The 17,148-nt window shown below is 42.4% G+C and overlaps 1 protein-coding gene across 1 annotated transcript in view; it reads right to left on the bottom strand.

The window, feature by feature from the left end:
* Positions 1-17,148, bottom strand: part of LOC124622960 (cytochrome P450 4C1-like) — a 58,819-nt gene that overhangs the window by 27,788 nt on the left and 13,883 nt on the right. Inside the window, 4 exon segments of the mRNA XM_047148751.1 lie at positions 1,071-1,140; positions 5,771-5,956; positions 6,036-6,126; positions 7,994-8,100. Of these exon segments, the coding sequence (XP_047004707.1) occupies positions 1,071-1,140; positions 5,771-5,956; positions 6,036-6,126; positions 7,994-8,100 (454 nt within the window).

Genomic DNA, 17,148 nt, shown 5'->3' with positions numbered 1-17,148 from the left:
ACGATAATTCGTCTTTCATGGGGGCCGTCTGAAGTAGTGATAGTTTGTACCGTGCCCTTATTTGCTGCCGGCCGCAGTGGACGACCGGTTCTAGGCGCTTCAATTTGGAACCGCGCGACCGCTACGGTAGCAGGTTCGAATCCTCCCTCGGGCATGGATGTGTGTAACGTCCTGAGGTTTGTTAGTTCTACGTTCTAGCGGACTGATGACCTCAGATGTTAAGTCCCATAGTGCTCAGAGGCATTTGAGCCATTTGAACCTTAGTTGCTGACGCTTTGGTATCACAAACCAGTGGCGCTCCCGCTTTGGCTTTCGCAACAGTAACGTTCTACGTATGGTGCACCACCTTTGGGTCGCACTTGGTAACATGGGCAACAACGGCTGCTCACAATAAACTGCTGTTGCCCATTACAATGTAAAGTTCTCCAACCTAAGACGCTATCATTTATGCAGCTCATATTCGTGTTTTTATTCTATCGCTAGGCCACGAGCTGGAAAAAGTGATAGAGATGTTTATCATCGGCCCCTCAAGTTGCTGAAATGTAGCTCACTGAAGGATCTAGATTTTCCTCAGTCGTTTCAGATGTCCGTCTGCCGACAAAGATGGCCTGGAGACTCGGACAGTTGGCAGCAAGTACTTATTTCCTTAGGAATACAGTAGTTCTTCTTTTGTTCAGTGCCCCACGCGTAGAGGATTGAACAACAGTACTTCATGCTTCTCCAAACACTCATTTTGGCAGGTAATGTGGCTTTATTTCTCTGAAAATTCAGTCATCCTTTCTGCATCAGGGTTGACCATTTCATCATGATAATCATGATGATGATGATGATGATAATGAGGCCCCATACTCCTTGACAGGGCGTAGGGGACGATGTGGGGACTCTCACACCGTACTAGTCAAGGTCCTAGCCGCGGTGGTTTGCCATTGCCTTCCTCCGACCGTAATTTCATATCCTATCAATATTCATATTTCATATCGTATCAGAATTTAATATATTTGAACATTCCTTAAAAATATATTAATTTTTACAAACAATACTTTGTATACTCTGTAATTTAAGTAACTTACTTGTACACCGCTGCTACATAATCAGAATCGATGTTGTGCTGTGCGTCGATTGAGGTCCCCATAGCAGTTTCTATTTAAAAAAAGAAGGAAGGATATGGTTGTTAGTAGGGTAGCGTAATAGAAATCACTCTGTACTGAGGGTGAAACGTGTGTGTACGTCACAGCGACATATCAGGACGCAATAGTTACAAGCGAGCAGGAGAAAACGTTAAGCTCAACGGTACAAACACACGTTCCGTACATAAAAACGATCACGTCACAGCTAGGGACTAGCAGAGTACTACAGTTATGAGATGATGTACTTATTTAGAACTGTGACTAATTTTAGTTGGCAGCCACAGGACACGCGCAATGTAAAATAAAAGGAAAATACCGAAAAAAAGAGTGAGGACACCAAAACTATGTTTGGGTGAAAACACAAAACAATAATTCGTGTACTTGCAAAAAGGCAGATCCATCCTTAATTCATTATTATTATGATAATAACAATCTAAAAGCAAATTCCGTAAAGACGCTGGTGTATCCTAGGTTGAAATCAAGGAAGAGCATCAGGCGCACAACATCAGTATTTACATCAGGCGATGTCGCCCAACAGATCTATTGAGTAATTCAGCAACACAAATGGTTTGGGAGAACATCAAAGAGGAACATACGACTGGGGAGAGGAGTGTCATGATGCAGGGCGTACCTCAGAAAGAGAGGTTCGTGGCTGAAGGGTGTGGTGACCTGCATGATCCACATATAATGGTCTGCTGAAACCTGCCCGATCATTGTACCACAGAAAATCTGCATGCAGAGAATGATAAGGCCAGCAACGTAGAGATATTCTGGAACTTATGGTCCATCTAATAGAAAATGAACAGTGACTGGCAGCATTTTACTATTATATTATTTCTCAAATCAACATCCCTTTTTCTCAACACATACTAATCGTTCACGGATGTGTGAGGTCTCGTTAGAAAGGTTTTTTTAAGCCGACTTGTGGCGTTAAATGATGATTTTGCGCTAAAACTTACTATTTGTGGAAAGTTTTAACATAAAAAAGTCTTTTAATTTCTTGAGATCATCAGTCTCGTGACTGGTATGTTGCGGCCCGTCACGAATTCCTCTCGTGTGCCAGTCTCTTCATCTCAGAGTAGAACTTGCAACCTATGTCCTCAATTATTTGCTGCGTGTGTTCCAGTCTCTGTTTTCCTTACATTTTTTACCCTCTACTGCTCCCTCTAGTATACTGGAAGTCATTTGTGATGTCTTAACAAATGTCCTATCATCTGTCTCTTCTTCTTGTCAGTGTTTTCCATATATTCCTTTCCTCGCCTGTCCTCCGGAGAACCTCCTCATTCCTTACCTTATCAAAAAAATAGCTCAGAGCACTATGGGACTTAACTTCTGAGGTCATCAGTCCCCTAGAACTTAGAACTACTTAAACCTAACCAACCCAAGGACATCACACACATCCATGCCCGAGGCAGGATTCGAACTTGCGACCGTAGTAGTCGCGCGGTTCCGGACTGAAGCGCCTAGAACCGCACGGCCACCAGGCCGGCCCCTTACCTTATCAGTTCGCCTGATTTTTAACATTCTTCCGTAATACCATTTCTCAAATGCTTCGATTCTCATCTTTTCTGCTGTCTGCGTTTCACTACTGTGCTTCAAACTTACATTCCAAGAAATTTCTTGCTCAAATTTAGGTCTAAGTTTGTTAGTAGTAGATTCTTCTTGGCCAGGAATGCCCTTTTTGCCGGCTGCTTGTGTGCTTTTGATGTCCTCCTCGTTCCGAACGTCATGGGTTATTTTACTGCCTAGGTAGCAAAATCCTTAACTTCATCTATTTCTTGACCAACAATCCCGATGTTATGTTTCTTGCTGTTTTTATTTCTGCTGCTTCTCATTAATTTCGTGTTTCTTCGATGTACTCTCGGTCTGTACTCATTAGACTGTTCATTCCATTCAACAGATTCTGTAATTCTTTTTCTCTTTCACTGAGGATAGCAATGATATCAGCGAACGTTCTTACTGATAACCTTTCAGCTTGGATTTCGGTTCCATTCTTGAAACTGCTTTTATTTCCGCCATAGCTTCTTCCATGTACAGATGGAACAGTAGAGGTTAAAGACTACATCCCTGTCTCACATTCTTTTTAATCCGAGCACTTTGACCTTCTTCTCCCACTCTTATTGTTCCATCTTGGTTCTTGTACGTATAGTATATTACCCGTTTTTCGTTATGCCTTACCCCTATTTTTCCCAGAATTTCGAACAGCTTGCACCATTTTAAATTTCCTAACGTATCTTGATTTTTCTTCAGTCTTGCTCCCATTATCAACCAAACTTCAGAATTGCCTCTCTAGTGTCTTTACGTTTCTTAAAACCAAATTGATCACTATTTAACACATCCTAAATTTTCCATTTCATTCATCTGTGTATTTTCTTGTCAGCAGCTTGGATGCATGAGCTTTCATGCTGATTGTGGGATAATTCTTGCACTTGTTGACTCTTGCTGTCTTCGGAATTTTGTGGATGATGCTGCTCCGAAAATCTGTCGGCATATCGCCAGTCTCATACATTCTACACACCAACGCAAATAGTAATTTTGTTGCCATTTCCCCTAATTAATTTAGAAATTCAAATGGAATGTGGCCGGCCGCGGTGGACGAGCGGTTCTAGGCGCTTCAGTCCGGAACCGCGCGACTGCTACGGTCGTAGGTTCGAATCCTGCCTCCGGCATGGATGTGTGTAATGTCCTTAGGTTAGTTAGGTTTAAGTAGTTGTAAGTTCTAGTGGACTGATGACCTCAGATGTAAAGTCCCATGCCGGCCGAAGTGGCCGTGCGGTTAAAGGCGCTGCAGTCTGGAACCGCAAGACAGCTACGGTCGCAGGTTCGAATCCTGCCTCGGGCATGGATGTTTGTGATGTCCTTAGGTTTAACTAGTTCTGAGTTCTAGGGGACTAATGACCTCAGCAGTTGGGTCCCATAGTGCTCAGAGCCATTTGAACCATTTTTTTGTAAAGTCCCATAGTGCTCAGAGCCATTTGAACCATTTGATGGAATGTTATTGATCCCTTCTGTTTAATTTGATCTTCAGTCTTCCAATGTTCTTTTAATTTCTGCTTCTAATACTGGATTCTCTTTCTCTTCTATACCGACTCCTGTTTTTCAAGTCATCAGACGTCTTCCCCCCCGCCCCATAGAGGCCGCTTTTAACTATCACAAGCAAATGGACATCATGTACGCTCTGCCTCATACCTATATTTTAGGAAACTAACTGATTAACCAAGAGCAAGGGACTCCTTTTTCATATGATCTTATTACAGATATCGTTTTATTTGTTTTTAAGTACATATTAACTGTACAATTTGAATACAATACTGCGATAGATAATAATTGTGATCACTGCGGTAGTCCATTATATCTGCCTTCGTGCAAGTTGACTTTTCTAAACAAATATACTTTCGCAAACGAGAAACAAAATTGTCATTGTCGCCAACTGTTATAGCAGCGACTACGCTTATTCGAAATAACGTCATTATTTACTACTATCCAAGTGTGACAGTTTCGCACAGGTGCCCTGTTTACAATTAATCCTCAGCTTATTGACATCGGGAAAACTATTGTAATACAGCTGTTAAACTTAACACCATCTGATCGAAACATGCCTTGTCAATTGACAAGCAGAAACTTTCCTATTAAGATTGCTTTTGCGATCGCTATAAACAAGTTGCAGGGACAAACCTTCAAAGAGAAGGAATCTGTTTACCAAATCCATTCTTTAGTTACGGGCAACTATATGTAGCTCTCCAAGGGAAACTAAATCAACTAACGTTTTTTATCTCTTAAGGAAAATGAAAAACGAAAGCCACATTCTTATCTCGAATACCGTTTAAACAGAGGGACTGTAATGCTCTGTAAAGAGTTTTGTTGAAAATTATATTCATGAAAACGTGAACACTAAAATGTATCACAAATTCATGATTATTTTTTCACATCGTTCGGTTCATTTTTAAAGATGTTTCCTCTTCATTCCTACAACTACCCTTATCCCAGCGACTACATTTATTCCAAATACTGCCATTATTTAAAATTATAAAAGTGCGAAAATTTCGCACAGACCCATGGTTGTTATTATTTCGTATTAACTAAGCCCAGGACACACAAAATAAAATATAAATAGATGTTAGGAGTCGCTAACAAACCGCTGGTTCCCTCATAATTAAGTAAGAATCTTTAAAATCGGAGGAAGACATGCCAATCGTATCGTACTTAGTAAAGTACTATGCTTTATAACAAATTTTACTATTGACGATGGCCTCATCTCTCACCACATTAGGAACACAGAAGCAACGACACTGAAATGAAAGGTAAAAAAAAGATTATTGGAAATAGAGACAGAATTCTGCTGAAGTTCACTAAAAAGAGGAAAGGAATAACAGTTCGGTATTAATGGGTCCAAGGAATCCCCAGCCATTACGGTGGGTTTCTCTGTCAAAAATTCAGCAGGCTGTCGTCTTTTGGTGGGATGGACTTGCTTACAAGCTGCATCCCATAGAATGAATGCTAAACAGTTATTACACTGCAATAAAATCTTCACGAATTTCTTGAAGCATAAGATCACATTGTGAGATCTGTGTTACGGGAAGGCGAAGTGAGATGATATTATCAAATTTTCTTTATGTCCCAAGTACCTTAAAACCAATTCTCACCACATATTATGTCGAGAGCACAGCGTGTGATGTAGGGGTAAATGTCGAACGACTGCCCGTCAGCTTTCGACTTGAGTAAGTTTACCAAAACCTCAGCTTTCTCTGCGAATACTTCTACGAAATTGTCCAGGATGCTGAAGTGGAAGGCGGGCGTTATCATCTTGCGGTGAGAATGCCACTTCTTCCCTGAAAAGTTTACAAGTAGCATGAGAGATTATTGCAGGCAGTTGAAGCGTATTGGCACCATATATCGAAAGAGTCTCACCTGTGCTAGTGAGAAGGCCGTCCCCCAACCACGGGTGAAGGAAGCTGTAGCTGTCTGCTTTAGTTATCAGTTCGCTGCTCGTCATTATTTTCTGAAATATAGGGCAAAGAGAACATTACGACAATGTTTTGAGCTATGGCTTCAAGTGAAGAAAATTTGCTCAATGCTTTTTGTGAACAAACACGTAGATTAAAACATCGAGTTCTAAACCAAATGGCAACAGACTTATCTTAACATACTATTTAGATATTAGTATGACCCAGCAATGTTTATATAATTCTCTGTTACTGGATGGAACTGGACTAGTTTTTAAACTACCTACTTCTGGCATTCAAGAAAAAAAAAGTAGTTTTCAGGGTTAAAATACAGGAAGTGGAAGTTTATTTGCAACTCCAGCAGAAATCGAATTGCAGTTACAAGAGTCGCAGGACATGACATAGAGGACGCAGTTGAAAGGCAGAGAGCCAGCGTCGCAGTGTATCCGCTTCGTGAGACTCCTGCTGGCTGCTGACTTCGCTGATGTTTACTCCTCACTTTGTCGACGATGGAGCGTTTCGTCTTTAGTATTATTTGATGAAGTTCATTAAGTATATTGTATTGACGTGCCACGAATTATTATATGCTTTGTCGAATGTTATCATGCCAAGACACTCGAATAAAATTTCAACTTCGTTGAATTCTTTAATCTTGGACAGCCTTCCCTAGATGCAAATTACTGTTCAATATTCTACCGACACCCGACCTTAAAATTTGGTGCACTTCTTGGCTTCCCTTCAACTACTTTCTCCGAGTGAATGCCCCTGGCATCTGTGTGTTCTAAGGAATGCCACATTAGCTCGCTCTGAGAAAAAAGCAATCGTAGAATTCGTTGTTGGGTCCATAGATGCAAACTACCTCTTTTTCGCACCTAACAGAGGCTGTATTTTTTCTCATGTTGATCAAGATACAGCAATGGTGACCTCACAATTTTGCACACCGACCACAATATCAAAGGAGCAAAGGTAAAATTAGGAAAATTAATCAATCTTGAAGACGAAAAAGTAAAATTTTCACGGTGGCCGAAGACACTGTAATGGCGTCCGAGACACTATGGGATCAGGAAGATCAACTAAAGGAAACTGATAGATATTTGTGGAAAGGCTATAGAACGAATATCAATATAAGTAAATGTAAAACAAGAGCATTTTCATATTTAGTTATGGTATGAGGGGAAATTAGTAGGACTGAAAGCAGTAGAAGAATCTTGCTTTTTGGACGACAAAATACCTGATGTCGGTGGAGCTACAGATAATATCAAACACATACCGGCAATAACAAACAAAACTTTTCTGGAAAACAGAATTACGTTAACATTGCGTATAAATTTGGGTTTTCAGAAATCTTCTGCAAGAGCGTTTGGAGAGCAACTTTATATGGAACTGAAATATGGACAGTGCAGACATGTTAAGCAGTGAACTTTTTGGAATGTAGCGTTACAGGAGAGTGCTGAGGACTAGGGGCATAGATTAACTAATGAAGGGGTACTGTAGCAGGAATTAATAAAGGAATGGATAGGCTGATACTAGACGTTCTGAGGCACCACAGAGCAGTTAATCAGGAAATTGAGGTTTTGTTATCTGGTTTCTTACGCCACTGCAGTCACATTACTGAGATATAAAGCATTTTGTGCATTTCAAACATTTTCCACTTTCGAATACATTCGGTTTTGCTCTTATGACTCTTTGCCATTGCTGTACACCAGCTTGGTTTTACCAGCATCAGATTCGACAACTGGTTGTTTCGTTATTTTAATTATGGACACCTGTATCAAAACTCCTCTGCGTCAGGGATGTGACTCTTTGTCTCAGCACGTAACCATTACGCTATTTGCTTTTCGCATGTCTCTGGCTTTTGCAGCGCTCCTTACCTCAAGTTGGGCTGGTTTGCTAAGGTGGACTGGATTCTGTAGCACTACTTACCTCAAGATGCTCTGGTTTGCTTATGTGGACTTCCGGTTTAGGACCAATCCATGTCCGATGTATGGGCCAGTACTTCTTGGTTTGTTCGTCCGCGAAAGCAATTAGATCTATAACAAAAATTCACACGGTACTGCGGATGCAGTCATTTTTTAACTTGTTCAGAAAGGAATCAAATACGCTGTGGTAGAATGTATTTTTGTAACCAGTTCTTCACTCTATTCCTTGTACACGGTGAACATTAACCGAACTGACAAACTGCAGGGACGGATTCCTGTCTGTAAATGGACCCTTGATCACATAAACGCCAAAAACGGGCTTGAAATGTTTCGTCATGTGGTTGGTGTCTGTGAGGGTACTTATTTTGGTACAGCCGTGCTGTCTCTCGACCGTTTCCATCTGCTTGGCCGTACACAAACACCATCTCGGCTTGTTCCACAATACCGGATAATTCTGCTGCTTACAGCACGCTGCACCAATCACACAGCCTGCAACACACAAGGAACACACGGCACGTGGTCAGAGGAACTTTCATTCGTCAACGCCATCAACCACGACAATTATTCGTTTCCGGACTTCTGTTCATTGGACCTTTTTTCCTCCATTTCCAATCAGGAATCTGTTGTCCCTGGAATTTTTCGGTTTTATTAGACTTCACCTAGTATATGTGAATGACCTTCCACTTAACATGCTAGAGGCAGAATTGGTACTTACTGCAAACGATACTACGACGGTGAGTCAAATTAAAACCTTAAATATTTTTTTAAATATTATTTATTGCACAGAAGCGGTACAAAGCTGTATCATTTTTCAACATGATCTCCCTCACGCTCAATGCAAGTCCTCTAGTGATTACAAAGTGCATAAATTCCCGCAGAAAAAAATTCTGTTGGTAGTCCGCGCAACCACTCATGCACCGCTTGGCACACCTCTTCATCAGAACGAAACTTCTTTCCTCCCATTGCGTCTTTGAGTGGTCCAAACATATGGAAATCACTTGGTGATGAGGAATGGCGCCATTCCGTGCTCGGTCTCTTCGTTTCCGGTTGGTGGAAGTGAACCCAGGTTTCGTCCCCAGTAAAGATTCTTGCACGGAAGCCATCACCTTCTCGTTCAAAGCGCCGAAGAAGTTCTCCACAACCATCAACACGTAGTTCTCTCATTTCAGGAATCAGCTGCAGACACTTTGTGAAAGTGGAGCACATCATGCACAATGTGGTGTGCTGACCCATGACTAATTTGTAAACTCGCTGTAATGTCATTCAGTGTCACTCGGCGGTTTTCCTTCACTATGGCTTCAACTGCTGCAATGTTCTGTGGAGTCACAACTCGTTGTGCTTGACCTGGACGAGGAGCATCTTCCGCTGAAGTCACACCATTTGCGAACTTCCTACTCCATGCGTAGACTTGCTGCTGTGACAAACATGCATCACCGTACTGAACCTTCATTCGTCGATGAACTTCAGTAGGTTTCACACCTTCACTGCGCAAAAACTGAATAACAGAACGCTGTTCTTCTCTGGTGCAAATCGTAAGTGGAGCGGCAATCTTTATACTGATACTGCGACGGTATGTGTGCATCTGCACTATGCTACCACCTACAGGTCATTCTGTACGCTGTTTGTAGCACGCTTACCAACTTACATGATAACGGCGCGAAATTTCGAGTTGTTATTACAAATTTAAGGTTTTCATTTGACTCACGCTTGTATGATTATAATAAGTTCCTTCAGAGAGAAAGCAACAGCTGCAATGTACTGCGAGAAAAAGAGAAAAAAAGGAGACGTACCTCCAAGGAATTATACGAATGGGGCGGAAATGGGTAGATGTGTTGTACATGTACTGGAAACAAATGATTATTATTTCTGAAAAACTGAACGATTTATTCCAGACAAGTACCTTCACAAGTTGAGCAAGTTAATTACGCATTGATTCATACGTGGTTATTTAGAACCGGTTATTCGGCTTGCCATTGACTGATAGAGTTGTTGGATGTCCTCTTGACGTATAACAAGTCAAATTCTTTGTAATTGGAGCGTTAGGTTGTCAAAACCCTCGATGGTTGGAGGGCCCTGCCCGTAATGCTCCAAACATTCTCAATTAGGGAGAGATACGGTGAACAGGTTGGCTAAGGTAGGGTTTGGCAAGCACGAAAACAAGCAGTAGATATTCTAGCCGTGTGCAGGCGGGCACTAGCTTTCTGATAATGACTTATGAAACGTCCCCTTAGAACAATTTCTACACGACTGTCCTTAAACTGACACACAATATTTTTGGCGCAACGCAATCTGACTTTCAAAATTCCCTACAAAAGAATGGCCCTGACTAACATTAAACTATACCTTTCAGAAATCACTTACCTCACAAAAATCTTCATTACTCGAACTACTGCAATACAGCGAGCGCCACTACTGCCAGCTAAATAAAAGATTCAAACTACGGAAGGCACTAACTACTGATAGGGATAGTTAGCAAATGAAAGATATTAATAGAGAACAAACAATGTATTTACCTTAATAGTCATAATATATGTAGCAGTTCATGACAAATTACAAAACTCCGCCATCTCTCTCCCCACATCCGCCACTGCTGGCGGCTCACCTCCAACTGCGCAACGCTGCGCGCTGTTCACATCCAGCTGCCGCTGCCCAACACTACAATGGCAGACAACAATGCAAACTAGCCACAGACTGCACACAGCACAGCCAGTGATTTTCACACAGAGCGCTACGTGGCGTTACCAATAAGAAAACCTAAACAGCCTACTTACAGACTTCCCACTAAGGGCAGCGAAACGGGGCGTAGAATATAGCCGACGTACCGCTGTACTCCAAGGGTGCCGCAGATGACAACTAAAAGGGTCATGCTCTGAAAAGAAGTGACACCGCAGACCATCAGACCTGGTTGTCGATGCTGCATGGTGATGCTGTTAAGTGATGATTTATGTACAACCAGTTTCGCTGCGGTAAGGAAGCATCTTCAGGTGGTTAGTAGTGCCACATAGGCTAGCACATGGAGACACCCCCAGCTTTCGTAGTCACATAATCCAACCCCATGAAGAGGGAAAGTCGTCAACAAATGATAACAGGCAGAACATTGGGCCGAATACCGTAGGGGATGAGGCACCCGTAGTCGGCTGTCACGAGGTAAAGCACTGGTGGCTGCCCATGTTATAAGGCGGTATTATTTTTGTAGATAACAGATTTTTCTAGATATTGCTTCTCCGCTCCTTCATATGTCGTTACCTCAGCTGTGTATTATTTTAATTTTTCACAACTGAATTCTCAAATTCACTTTCATCAAATGTCTCACATATACAACATTCTAATATAATTCACGATAACTAATTTCACATAAAAATTGATGTACTTAACATGAAATCGATAATTTTAAAGAACACTGCCTTGACAAAAGTAGAATGTACACTACTGGCCATTAAAATTTTTCAGTATGCCCATTAATCTAGTATTCTGTAAACTTCGAATGAGGCAATCGTAAAAGAAAAGAAGGATTTGACCCACAGTAATAAATAATAAAACCAACAAAGGGGCAATAAGAACGTACGTAATCAAAAACAAATACGTTCCTAATAAATTCACTACTGGCCATTAAAATTGCTGCACCAAGATAAAATGCAAATGATAAACGGGTATTCATTGGAAAAATATATTACACTAGAACTGACATGTGATTACATTTTCATGCAATTTGGGTACATAGATCCTGAGAAATCAGTACCCAGAAGAACCACCTCTGGCCGTAATAACGGGCTTGATACGCCTGGGCATTGAGTCAAACAGAGCTTGGATGGCGAGTACAGGTACAGCTGCCCATGCAGCTTCAACACAATACCACAGTTTATCAAGAGCAGTGACTAGCGTATTGTGACGAACCAGTTGCTCGGCCACCATTGACCAGACGTTTTCAGTTGGTGAGAGATCTGGAGAATGTGCTGGCCAGGGCAGCAGTCGAACATTTTCTGTATCCAGAAAAGCCCGTACAGGACCTGCAACATGCTGTCGTGCATTACCCCGCTGAATTGTAGGGTTTCGCAGGGATCGAATGAAGGGTAGAGCCACGGGTCGTAACACGTCTGAAATGTAACGTCCAATGTTCAAAGTGCCGTCAATGCGAACAAGAGCTGACCGAGACGTGTAACCAAAGGCACCTCATACCAACACGCCGGGTGATACGCCAGAATGGCGATGACGAATACACGCTTCCAATATACGTTCACCGCGATGTCGCCAAACACGGATGCGACCATCATGATACTGTACACAGAACCTGGATTCATCCGAAAAAAGACGTTTTGCCATTCGTGCAGCCAGGTTCGTCGTTGAGTACACCATCGCAGGCGCTCTGTCTGTGATGCAGCGTCAAGGGTAACCGCAGCCATGGTCTTCGAGCTGATAGTCCATGCTGCTGTAAACGTCGTCGAACTGTTCGTGGAGATGGTTGTTGTCTTGCAAACGTCCCCATCTGTTGTCTCAGTGATCGAGACGTGGCTGCACGATCCGTTACAGCCATGCGGATAAGATGCCTGTCATCTCGACTGCTAGTGATACAAGGCCGTTAGGATCCAGCATGGCGTTCCGCATTACTCTCCTGAACCCACCGATTCCATATTCTGCTAACAGTCATTGGATCTCGACCAACGCGAGCAGCAATGTCGCGATATGATAAACCGCAATCGCGATAGGCTACAATCTGACCTTAATCGAAGTCGGAAACCTGATGGTACGCATTTCAGCTCCTTACACGAGGCATCACAACAACGTTTCTCCAGGCAACGCCGGTCATTCTGCTGTTTGTGTATGAGAAATCGGTTGGAAACTTTCCCTATGTCAGCACGTTGTGGGCGTCGCCACCGCCGCCAACCTTGTATGAATACTCTGAAAAGCTAATCATTTGCATATCACAGCATGTTCTTCCTGTCGGTTAAATTTCGCGTCTGTAGCACGTCATCTTCGTGGTGTAGCAATTTTAATGGCCAGTAGTGTAGATTTGTTGTGTTGAGCACACGTAATAATAAAACGCTATTCAATTTATATTTTGGCAATTTACTGTTAAATTGAGTTTTTATATGCTCTGCCTTATGTACCCTCATATCAACCCGTTTCAATCAACTCTTTTTTTTTCTTTCTTCAGCAGTTTTCTGACTGGTTTGATCCAGCCCGCCACGAATTCCTCTGCTGTGCCACCCTCTTCATCTCATAGTAGCACTTGCAACCTACATCCTAAATTATCTGCTGGATGTATTCCTATCTCTGTCTTACTCGACGGTTTTTGCCCTCTGTAGCTCCCTCTGCTACAATGGAAGTCCTTCCCTGATGCCTTTACAGCTGTCATATCATCCTGTCCCTTCTCTGTGTCAGTGTTTTCGACATATACCTTTCCTCTTCGATTCTGCGCAGAAACTCCTCATTCATCACCTCATCATTCTACCTAATTTTAAACATTAGTCTGTAGCACCATATTTCAACTGCTTGCATTCTCTACTTTTCTGGTTTTCCCACAGCCCAGGTCCACTACCATACAATGCTGTGCTCCAAACGTACATTCTCAGAAATTTCTTCTTTCCTATGTTTGACACTAGCAGACTTCTGTTGATCAGGAATTTCCTTTTTGCCAGTGCTAGTCTGCTTTTGATGTCCTCCTAGCTCAGTCTGTCATTAGTTCTTTTGCTGTCCAGGTAATAGAATTCCTTAAGTTCATCTACTTCGTGACCATCAATTCTCATGTTCAAGTTTCTCGCTGTTCTCATTCCTCCTACTTCCCATATCTTTCATCTTTCTTCGATTTACTCTCAATCCATATTCTGTTCTCATTAGGCTGTTCATTCCATTCAGCAAATGCATTTAACTCTTTTTCACTTTCACTCAGGACAGCTATGTCATCACCGAATCGTAACATGGATATTCTTTCACCTTGAATTTTATTTGCACTCCTGACCCTTTTATTTACGCACATTAAAAAAAAGTTTTGCATCACCTTCGTTCCGAGAGTTCCGGAACTTGTACAGAAAATCGGAACAGAGATCAACATAAAAATCATTCCTGCCCTTTTTATTGCTCATGAAAACCACACATTGCAAGTTGTACCACCATACAGCGTCACCGTCAGAGGTGGTGCTCCAGATTGCTGTACACACCGGTAACTCTAAAAGCCAGTAGCACGTCCTCTTCGTGGCGTACTATCCAGAAGTTCATCAAGGCACTGTTTGTCAAGATTGTAACCACGCACTCCTCAACGGTGATTCGGCATAGATTCCTCAGAGTGGCTGGTGGGTCATATCATCCATAAACAGCCGTTTTTAATATAGTCCAGGCATGTTCAATAGGGTTCATGTCTGGAGAACATGCCGGACACTCTAGTCAAGTGATGTCGTTATCCTAAAGGAAGTCATTCACTAGATGTGCACGATGGGGGCGCGAATTGTCCATGAAGACGAATGCCTCGCCAATAAGCTGCCCATGTGGTGGAGGATGGCATTCAAGTATCGTACAGCCGTTACGGCACCTTCGATGACAACCAGTGGCGTACGTCGGGCCCACATAATGCCACTCCAAAACAGCAGGGAACTGGCTGGACAGGGTGTCTAAGGCGGTCAGCCTGACCGGGATGCCTCCAAACACGTCTCCGAAGATCGTCTGGTTGAAAGCATATACGACACTCATCGGTGAAGACAACATGCTTGCCAATCCTTAGCGGTCCATTTGGCATATTGTTGGGCCCACCTGTGCCGCGCTGCATGATGTCGTGGTTGCAAAGATGGACCTAGCCATGGACGTCGGACGTGAAGTTGCGCATCATGCAGCCTACTACGCACAATTTAAGTTGTAACGCGACGTCCTGTGGCTGCACGAAAAGCATTATTCAACATAGTGGCGTTGCTGTCAGGGTTCCTCCGAGCCATAATTCGTAAGTAGCGGTCATCCACTGCAGTAGTAGCCCTTGGGCAGCCTGAACGAGGCATGTCATCGACAGTTCCTGTCTCTCTATATCTCCTCCATGTCCAAACAATATCGCCTTGGTTCACACCGAGACGCCTGGACACTTCCCTTGTTGAGAGCCCTTCCTGGCACAAAATAACAATGCGGACGGGATCGAACCGCGGCATTAACCGTCTAGACATGGTTGAACTACAGACAACACGGGCCGTGTTCCTCCTACCTGGTGGAATGACTGGAACTGTTCGCTTGTCGGACCCCTCCGTCTAATAGGCACTGCTCATGCGTGGTTGTTTAAATATGTGGGCGGGTTTAATGACATCTCTGAACAGTCAAAGGGACAGTGTCTGTGATATATTGTCTACAGTCAACATCTATCTTCAGGAGTTTTAGGAACCAGGGTGATGTAAAACTTTTTTGATGCGTGTATTTCCATAATTGATTTTTCACAGCACAGAATGAATAATGAGGGTGAAATACTATATCCCTGTCTTACACGCCTTTTAATCCGAGCACTACGTTCTTCGTTCACTTATAATTCCGTCTTGGCTCTTGTACATATTGTATATTATCCATCTGTCCCTACAGCGTACCCTTAATTATCTCAGAATCTAGAATATCTTTTACATTGTCGAACACTTTTGTTAGGTCGACAAATCCTACGAACATGTCTTGATTTTTCTGTAGTCTGGCTTCTCTTATCTACCGCAACGTCAAAATTGCCTCTCTGGTACCTTTACCTTTCCTAAGCCGAACCGGTCGTGAGCTAATACGTCCTCAATTTTCTTTTTCATTCTTCTGTATGCTATTCTTGTCAGCAATTCAGACACATGAGCTGTTAAGCCGATTGTTCGACAATTCTCGCATTTTTCAGCTCTTGCAGTTTTCGGAATTGTGTGGACGATATTTTTCTCAAAAATCAGGTGACATGTCGCCAGACTAAAACATTCTACACACCAACGTGAATAGTCATTTCGATGCCACTTACCCAGTGATTTTAGAAATTGGATGGAATGTTTTCTATCCCTTCTGACTTCTTCCTTCTTAAGTCCTCGAAAGCTCTCTTCTGATTCTAATACCGGACCCCATCTCCTCTACATCGACTCCTGATTCATCTTTTATCACACCAGACAAATCCTCCCCCTCACAGAGACCTTCAGTGTACTCTTTCCACCTATCTGCTCTCTTCTCTGCATTTAACAGTGGAGTTCCCCTTGCACTCTTTATGTTACCAGCCCTGCTTTTAATTTCACCAAGTCATTCCCTCCAACAATCATTTTTTTTAATTTCATCACGTTTTTAATGCAGTCATTTCGTCTTAGCTTCCGTGCATTTTCTATTTATTTTATTCCTATGCGGCTTGGATTTTTGTATTCATGAATTTCCCTGAATATTTTTGTACTTTCTGCTTTCATCGATCAACTGAAGTATTTCTTCTGTTACTCACGGTTTCTTCGCAGTTACCTTCTTTGTACCATGTTTTTCTTTCCAACTTCTGTGATTGCCCTTTTTAGAGACGTCCATTCCTGTCAAACTGTACTGCTTTCTAAACTACTCTTTACTGCAGTATCAATTGCCTTAGACATTCTCAAGCGTATCTCGTCATTCTTTAGTGCTTCAGTACCCTTCTTGTTTGCGTACCGATTCTTCTTGACTAATCTCTTAAACTTCAACCTACTCTTCATCATTACTACATTGTGACCTGAGTCTATATCTTCTCCTGGGTACCCACTACAATCTGGTAGCTGATTTCGGAATCTTTGTCTAACTTCCAGTATTACCCGGGATTTTCCAAGTGTACTTCCTCCTCTTGTGTTTCTTGAATAGAGTATTCGCTATTACTAGCTGAAATTTATTACAGAACTCAACTAGTCTCTTTCCTCTCTTATTCCTTGTCCCAAGCCCATATTCTCCTGTAACCTTTTCTTGTACTCATTCCTCTACAGCTGCATTCCGGTCCTCCATGACTATCAGATTTTCATCTCCCTTTACATACTGTATTACCCTTTCAGTATCCTATGTACTTTCTCTGTCTCTCTAACTTCAGTTTGCGACGTCGGCATGTATACCTGAACTGTCGTTGTCGGTGTTGGTTTGCCATCCATTCTGTTAAGAATAACACTATCCCAGAACTACTCACAGTAACACACTCACTGCCCTATCTTCCTGTTCATAACGAATCCTACTCCCGTTACACCACTTTCC

This window comes from Schistocerca americana, chromosome 7 (genome assembly GCF_021461395.2).
Source record: "Schistocerca americana isolate TAMUIC-IGC-003095 chromosome 7, iqSchAmer2.1, whole genome shotgun sequence".
Classification (NCBI taxonomy): Eukaryota; Metazoa; Arthropoda; class Insecta; order Orthoptera; family Acrididae; genus Schistocerca; species Schistocerca americana.
The sequence above is the reverse complement of the archived record's forward strand: the minus strand, read 5'-3'. Positions and strand labels throughout refer to the sequence as shown.